The sequence below is a fragment of the Silene latifolia genome, chromosome 1 (assembly GCF_048544455.1).
Source record: "Silene latifolia isolate original U9 population chromosome 1, ASM4854445v1, whole genome shotgun sequence".
Taxonomy (NCBI): Eukaryota; Viridiplantae; Streptophyta; class Magnoliopsida; order Caryophyllales; family Caryophyllaceae; genus Silene; species Silene latifolia.
In genome coordinates, this window is record NC_133526.1 from 98475225 (window position 1) to 98484264 (window position 9040).

At 40.9% G+C, this 9040-nt stretch overlaps 1 protein-coding gene across 1 annotated transcript; it reads right to left on the reverse strand.

The window, feature by feature from the left end:
• Positions 1-6110: 6110 nt before the first annotated feature.
• On the reverse strand, positions 6111-7045 carry LOC141651577 (uncharacterized). The gene is made up of 2 exons (XM_074459283.1): positions 6709-7045; positions 6111-6607 (listed from the first exon to the last, which is right to left on the reverse strand). Exons 1-2 carry the CDS (start codon positions 7043-7045, stop codon positions 6111-6113), a joined length of 834 nt encoding a protein of 277 aa, XP_074315384.1.
• Between the last annotated feature and the right edge of the window lie 1995 nt (positions 7046-9040).

The following is a 9040-nucleotide window of genomic DNA, read 5'->3' on the forward strand; positions in this document are numbered from 1 at the left end:
TGTTCTCCCTATAAATGTCATCCCCTTTGAGATACATCAATTGTTCCTCCAAGTATTGGAGTCGTTTCTCAGCTGCAGTCATACCGATGAGAGGGTTTTAGTCCACGAAGTTGTTCACAAATTCGTCAGACACTTCACTTTCTCGAGGAGGCATCCTCGTTTCCACGGCATATATTCGGCCCTCAATGGTGTCAAGGGGATCATACACTTGGTCTTGAGTAACTTGGAGGCGAGCTAGCGCGGCTAGGATTTGATCATTACCATTCTGGAGTTGGTTGAAGTTCACGTCGCTTGTTTCAGGCATCTTGGAAACTGAATAAGAGACCGACGACGAATCAAAACACGATCGACCATTCTAGCACACTTACTCGAAAAGAAATGTTTTGACTTGTGAAGTGAGAGTGTGCCACTTGTGTCAAGTGAGTTTTGAGGAAATGACAAAGTTTGAAAAATGTCGGTCCTAGTCAACTTTAGTGTAGTTGTAGGAGTGGACTCGAAGTGAGATTTTGAAATGGGTTTTGAGGCCCGAATTTTGACTTGATAATTGGACAGAGTTTCGACTGATTTTGCGCTAATATTAGGCCCAAGTTTCAAAAATTTTACATTTTGAAAGAGATTTTGATTTTTACAAAAAAAACTTCATGGTTTGTTTTAGAAATGGTGATCACGTATGGTACAAACAATATACAAGCATTATAACGGGATGCTGAGTGCATTTAAATGGGTTTTGGTTTAAAGGGTGGGTTGCCATACCGAACAATCAAACCCGTAGTCTGTGGAGAGGCTCGTACCAAACAAGAGTAAGGCCGATTCCTAGTCCATTTTCTCAAGTAGTGAAAGTCCTTGATACAAACAAGAGTAAGTACCATGGTATGGATGACGTCAATCGCTATCCATCCTTAAGCCCAAATAATAATTAGGACCGTTTAGATGGGACGATTGGTCGGATGGGTTGGGCTGGGCCTAGGAAGGCCGAATGAAACGATCTAGGAAGACCGAGTTATGAAAACTGACGAATTTCTTGTACAAACTATTCCCTAACCTTGTTCAAGTTTCACCCTTTTGGCTACACGTAAGTGTATTACTCCCCAGCGAAGTCGCCAAACTGTGGACGCGGGCCCACGGGGGCTCTTGGGAAACAAGAGTTTCCTCTTTGTTTTTTTTGTGGAGTCGCCACCAATTTATTGTGGAAAATTGGAAACCGTTCGAATACCTCGTGTCATGTCAAGATACAAAGTAATGACATGAACACTAAGCACTCGTTAACCTTAGCATTCTATGTCTAGAATGGCTCTCGTGGATGCCAATGAACACGGATGTTCACAGAGATCTGGAGTAAAGGGTGAGGGTACGTATTAGGAAGCTCTTTTGATCGAACACCTAATCCCGCCCGCCTCGATAACGGCCTCTACTAATGATTAGGGAAATCGTCTATACTTGATATATTGTCGATTATATGCATGCAATGCAACATCCAACGTTTTAATCCTAGCATGTGAGAATTAGACTACGTCGGTTAACACGTAATTTAATCATACAAGTGGGTCGAAGTAGGGATTTAGATTGATTAAATGTGAAGGCATACAATCAATACAATACAAGAAATACAATAAATACAATAATGGGAAGTTACAATAATTACATGGGATTAATTGATTTATGTCGAAAATACTTCTAAAACGGATAATTTGAGAAAAGAATAAATAAACAAATTGACGAACAGGAATTAAGGTGATAATACGACTAATAGTTAATTAAATACGTAATTAGCAAACTAAGTCAAAGCAACACGGGAGTTCAGGGACATAAATCAACCAGGAACAGGCGCAGCAGAGCTGCGTCCCTTGGAAGAGGCGCAGCAGTTGCTGCGTCTGTTCCTTTGCTCAGTTCTGGCTGTGAAGCCAGAATTGCAAGTCGTTAATATTCGTTGGTTAATTTAATGCTTGATTATATTATTTGACTCAGATGAAAGTGATTATCAGGTTATTTACATGCGATTAATGGTCATGAAAGCGATAAAACATGGATGAAACCGATTAGAATGAATTATACAAGATTAATGAATTATTAATTACAAATTAACAAACTAATTGGGTTAAACGAATTAATGATGGATTAACAATGGTGACGATAAACAACAGATGTAAATATATCAAGATGAATTCCAGAGACTCAATATTGATGAATCGAATCTCTAAAACCCGAATTGATTTTAATGACGAAAACCCGCAAATATGAATTACTTGGGATCTAAGTCGGGAATTAAAAGAGGAATTACTTACTAATGATTTATTGATGATATGTCAGATTATTATGCTTAAATTATTGTGTCAAAGAATCAAAGAAGAAACGAAATAAAAGGAACGAATTGACAAAAGACGAAGGAAGAAGAAAGGAAGCAGGAACTGCGGCAGCCTCACGAAGAGGCGCAGCAGGTGTTGCGTCCTTTCTCGACGGTCATCTTCTGGTAATTCGTAAAAAAGGATTTAAAGCATGGTTTTATAAATCGGTTTTAGAAATAATTTCGACATAAACCTTACATTATGATTACAAAAATAAAGAACAATAAATAAAATAGGATTATACACCCTCAGACTTACATGTTTGACGAAACGAGATGAACTAAGTATACTTTTAGTGATGCTTGACTCGAATGTAGACGAAAGTGCTCTCTAGGAGGAAAACGAATAAGATTGATCAATGTTGATTATTGTAGAATTGGTCAAATTGGTCGGTTATGCAAAACGAGACTAGTACCCAGAAAGATCCGAGCTTACGTGGTCGAAAGTTCAAGCACGTAGACGCCAAAAAGTAAGAACGTGGTCTAGAATGCAAAGGGAGAAGAGAAAGGGCGGACACTCGTGTGAGAAATATGTGAGACCGAAGTTCTCTATTTATACTAATCACGTGGAGGAAATTAGGGTTTTCGGAAAAACTTTGGAAGTAAATCTCGAAAAGATATGAAAAGATATGAAAAATACGCAGAAAAGGACTTGGGAAGAGGCGAAGCAGGCACTGCGTCTCTTGGAAGAGGCGCAGCACCTGCTGCGTCCTTTCCCAAGCGGTTTGCTCCTGCGAAAGAAATATTTTCGTGTTTTGGTTATGGAATAACGGATTAATCTTGTTTTCCTTAATATTTTGTGTCAATATTACGGGAAATTCTTTACCAAAGATTAAAAGATTGTAAAATATGGAATAGAAATATCCGGAACATTCCAGAATATTCTGACTCGGTTTTAGAAAATGAAGACGGTTTTATGCCCCGGACTCCAAATGTACTCTAATTACTGCCAAAACGACCGTATCGGCACGCAGATGACAATTAAGAGGTAGACATAAGTGTTTGAGTGATCAATTGACGATAAACTTACAAACTGTCACAAATCGTTCCGCGTACCAAACATGCGGCCCAATCATCACCGGGTTGGTTTGCGGGAGGTGCAGAAATGAGCTATCTACAGCTAGAGAATCCGGCTTGAGCAGCAACCGCCATACTTGTTTTGGTAGCAAAGCATGGTTAAGTTAAGACACGCAAATCCCAAAAGCCCATCCCCCCACACGCTTTAGGCTCACAAAAACGCTTCCATCGCATCCAATGAAGTTTTCCCTGGGCCTCAGTCGAGCCCCACCAGAATCTCCCCATCACCGTATGAAGCTCATCAATAACACCCTGCGAGATAGAGAAAAGACTCATCATATAAGTCAGAATAGCTTGGGCCACAGCTTTACTAAGGACCTCCTTCCCGGGTTTTGAAAGCAATTTCTCCTTCCAACCATTAACTTTCTTCCCTATCCTCTCCTTTAAACATGCGAAAATCACCTTTTTCGATCGTCCAACAATTGTTGGAAGGCCTAAATATTTTTCATGCTTATCCACTTCTTGGATACCCATCACCTCTTTAATAGCTTCCCTCCTCTGATTTGCAACTTTCTTACTAAAAACCACTTTCGATTTATCAAAATTAATCTTCTGTCCCGATGCTCTTTCATATTGGCTAATAATATTAGCTACTTTCGAGCATTCCTCAACATTTTCTTTAATAAAAAGGATACTGTCATCAACAAAATATAAATGAGAGATCCTAGGAGCCCCCCGACACACCCGCATCCCATGAATATCACCTTGCTCCGCCGCTTTACAAAGCATATGAGAAAATGAATCAGTACAAAGAAGAAAAAGGTAAGGGAAAATAGGGTCCCTTTGTCTTATCCCCTTACCCGGTCTAACCCCACCCACCGGCTGTCCGTTAATCAAAAAAGATTGAGAGACGGTAGACAAACATCTCATTATCCGACCTCGCCAAGCCTCCGAGAACCCCATACGCTCCATCACATCACCCAAAAAAGATCACTCGACCCTATCATATGCTTTAATCATATCGAGTTTGAGAGACACGTTACTATACCTTCCTTCCCCACCCCTCTTCGTTGTATGAAAGATTTCAAAAGCTACCAGAGCATTATCCGTAATAAGCCGCCCTTGAGTAAAAGCACTTTGGTTTTCGGAGAAAATCTTTTTTTTTGGTAGAATGTGAGCTTTTTTAATTAATAATAAAGAAGAATTACAACCCAATCTATTACAAGACTCCACTCTCAAGTTAGACTAAGTACAAAAAGGACATCGAATATTAATCTTACTTAGCCAATTACAATCCCTTGGCATGATACAATCATTTAACTTGCCTACAATTCGACCATGCACCTTGATGCTGAATTTGTTGAGTCAACTTCTCAGGCCTGCACAGAGTAAGCTCTAAGCGAGCAGTGTTCCTTTGCATCCAGAGAGCATACCAGGCAGCCATCTTGACTACCCTACAAATTCGTCCTTGCAGCTTAGACATGGAGCTAGAAGGAATAGTAAGCTTCAGCTGCAACCATTGTTCCAAACCTGCAATAACCTGTGAGGAATAGGCACAATCCCAGAATAGATGATCATGTGTCTCCTCCCCCATCTCACACAGGACACAGCTTGCAGTAACACTTAGGCCCAGCTTAAACATCTTATATCTAGTGTTCAAGGCTGCCCTATGAATCAACCAACCAACAAAAGCATGTTTGGGAAGGATCCAGGGATCCCAAAGATCCTGATACCAAAGGACAGGAGGGTGTGGATCCTGTAACCAATGGTATCCTGCACTGACAGTGTATTCACCAGTTGAACCAGTCCAACAATTATCCTGATATCCACCTACTAAAAGATCTTTAACCCTGCAAATATTCCTCCGGTTCCAATTGGAGTCAGGAGGAGGATGATAAGCAGTCCAATCAGCACCTTTTATATAAACATGATCTATCCAAAGGACCCATAACCTGTCTGCCTTTGTATAAATCCAATTCCCTAGCTTTCCCACACTAGCTATATTCCACGCCCCAGCATCTTTAATACCCAGGCCACCTTCTTTTTTACTGCAACAAACATGATGCCATGCCACCAGAGGTGCCCTGTTATAATCTGAACCCCCACACCAGAGAAACTTTCTGCAAATACCCTCTATTCTCTTGACTACACCCTTAGGGATCCCTTTGATTTTATCTCTTTTCGGAGATAAAATCATTAAGGAATCCCTTTAGTCTATTAGCAATAGTTTTTAGAATAATTTTATACAAGACATTACAAAGGTTAATAGGGCGAAACTCCGTCACCTTGCATGGATCTTTGCACTTTGGAATAAGAACAACTAAAGTTCGATTTAGCATGTCCATATTGCCACCACCGTCCCACTATTCCTTCACCATCAGACACACATACATGTCCACCCACCACATCCCAATATCGCTGATAAAATAAAGCATGCATACCATCCGGTCACGATGCCTTGTTAGGATGCATATCGAAATGAGCGGCCTTCACATCTTGATCACAAATAGGCACATCCAATTTAATATTAATCTCAGGAGAAATCACGTTTTTAATACACCCCAATACTTCATTAGATGGCTCGGGATTACTAAAAGTAAATAAGTCACCAAAATAATTACTCATAATATCAGCAATTTTTTGTCAATCCGGTCTGCCAAAGCCCTTCGCCATCTTCGATACCACGAATGGTATTTCTTTTCCGCCTTTGCTGTGCTTTATAATGAAAGTATTTGGTATTTTTATCCCCGTCTCAAAATTCACAGGTTTGAGCCCTAGTATACCAATATAATTCTTCGTGGCACGTGAGACATTCTAACTCCTCAACAATATTTTGACACCTTTGAAGCATATCAGCAGAAGGCATTCTTCGCTTCCATCTCTCCAAATCCTCCTCCTTAGCACGTATTTCCCTCTTCAAATTACCAAATTTGTTCCGTGCCCAAACTTTTAGTTGTTTTGAGCTCCACTTCACCTTTTCCACCACATCAGCACCACCCAGATGAGCCCACGCCGTTTGCACCACCTTATCACACTCCGGGCCAGACAACCAAAACGTCTCAAATTTAAAACCTTTCCCACTCACACGGCGCTCCCCCGCTTCTTGGTCATGGATAAGAATAGCACAATGTTCCGAAGAATATAGGGGGAAATGTCTAACCACTGCATTTGGGTACATTTGACGTGACTCCATCGTGGCAACAACACGGTCAAGTCTATCCCGTACAAACGTACCATCACCCTCCCATGCTGCCATGTGAATATGTTCCCATAGAAACCCAAATCCTCGAGAGCACACTCATCGAGAGAAGATATAAATGCCTCCATCTGCCTCTCCCCCCAAACCACACCGCCCACTTTCTCCCCCATGCTCAGAATTTCATTTAAATAACCAAATAAAACCATTGGGTCATTGTGATTACTACATAGCGCTCTTAACATATTCCAAGTCTTGTGCTTGTTTGCTAGCTCCGGCCACCCATAGATTCCAACAGCCCGCCAAAGAACATTCCCATCCGCCCCTACAACCTTCAAAGCAATATGATGCTTATCATATGACAATATCTGAGCATCTATATCCTTCCACCAAATACCCAAGCCCCATGATCTACCACTACTACTTATACAAATACCTGATGAATAACCACATTTATTTCTTATTTTTTCTATATTATTTGCACTTATCATTGTCTCCATAATGAAGAAATGTTTGGGCTCACCCTCCAACACCAATCCCGGAGGGTGCTAACCGTCAAGGGATTGCCCAACCCTTGTCAGTTCCAACTTAGGATTTTCATTGTTGTTCGCGGGGCTGATCTCTGTCAGCCTCCGCTACTTTCAAATTTGAAACACACTCCGCCCCTTCTAGTCTCCTCTTCGTCCCTCCCACCCCATCTCCATCAGCCACTTCCTCTCCCCCACTCCCACACCCTTTCCTCTTCCCCTGACTATAGCGCACATTGCCACCTCCATCATCTTCTTCCCTCCTTTCCTTACCTCCACACTCACACTGCCACGCTTAGCTTTGAAAAATTTACGTCTCACTATGCCAGCCATTTCACTGGCCTGCCCTTGTGTACACCTCTTATCCACCCCAGTTCCAGGTATCACGCCCAATCCCTCCTCTATTGCCAATACCACCTTAGTGTCCTCCTCCTGCTCCTCCCTCTCATTCCCATCTCTCTGTCCCACCAGTGAAACCCCACTCAACATTTCCACCATTTTATTCAACTCACACTCTTCAACCTTCCCCTCCTCATCCTCCTCCATTATGAGCTTATTTGCACATGATCTCTCCCTATCTTCTCTCCCCCCTGTATTACGAGTAACCCTCCACGGTGAAGCCGTCAACCAGTCACCATACCTTCGCCCTTCCCCAATAGGAACCCTCCTCTTCCTACAGTCCTTCTCCCCACGCCCCATCTGTCCATAAATGTAACAGAATAGAGACAAACTATCATAGCTCACCCTAACCCTCCATTTTCCCCCCTTTAAGCTTCATATAGAGAGAATCAATTAGGGCTTTACGTACGTCAATGATCACACAAATCCTCACAGACCTATTAATTATCGAATTCACCGAATTATCCACCGTCATAAAAGTTCCTATAGCATTCCCAATATTACAAGCATTCTCCAAATTTTGTCTACCCATGATAGGCAAATCATAAATACGTACCCAAATTGGAGAAAAATAAAGAGGTACCTCCGTTGGAATCGCATCACCATCTAAGTCCACCAAAACCAGAACGTGTCTCTCAAAATGCCATGGTTTCTCCTCGAAGGACACGTCTTTTATCCTCCACATCATTAAATTTGAAAGTAACTATCTTCTTCTGCTTTTCCACCACTTCTCCTACAACTCCTTTCGTCTTCCACGTCGAGATCAAGGTGTCGACGAGAGCTTTTATGTTTACATGCCTATTAGTCCACAACCGACCCACAACACACAGCCGCGACTCAACATGCTCCGCCTCCTCATCCGCCATCCACTCCAATTCAACCTACTGGTGAATATCAGCGCTAATTTCATCCTCCCCCTCGTATTCATCATTCAGATTTAGCAGATTGCCAGAATTTGATAACGACATTTCTCTTCACAAAGAAACAAAATAACGAAACCCTAGCAGAATCCTCCGTAAACAAGATATTCAATAATATGTTGAAAAAACTAGAGAAGAGCCAGTTTTTAGAGGTAAATTGAGATAAGAAACTGTCAAAAACAAGATAAAACCTAGGAAAACCGCCTAGGAGCATCCAAACCTTCCCAAGGAAAAAAACCCTAGAGGGAACTTTTACAAATAAACTTGAATATACTCATAACTCACACCCTTTTAATTATTTTAATGCGTATCACTCTTCTTTGAAAAAGTTGATCAATTTACTTAATACCCCCTTCCACTTATTAAAGTCATACCAGAGTATGAAATATATTTTCTTACAAAACAAAAACTTGAATTTTGATATTACATTATGTTGTCTTCCCTAAATTTGTTAATCTTATCTTTATAAATACAGAAACATTTCATGCATCCACATTGATCTACGTCACCTTATGCCGTTTTTTTTTCTTTTTTGGTTTTTCATATAAAATAAATCGTGTGCCCATTTGCCAGTTAGTTTAATTAATTTCTTTTTCATTACAGATTTATCGTGTTTATAATCTGATAAGTTAATATGTTT

Bases quoted from the DNA above. Each gene is read 5' to 3' on its own strand.
- LOC141651577 (XM_074459283.1), bottom strand. From the start codon at position 7,045: ATGATAAGTGCAAATAATATAGAAAAAATAAGAAATAAATGTGGTTAT. The intron at 6,608-6,708 runs GTGTGGTTTGGG...TTCACATGGCAG, and splicing joins CATGGGGGAGAAAGTGGGCG to CATGGGAGGGTGATGGTACG.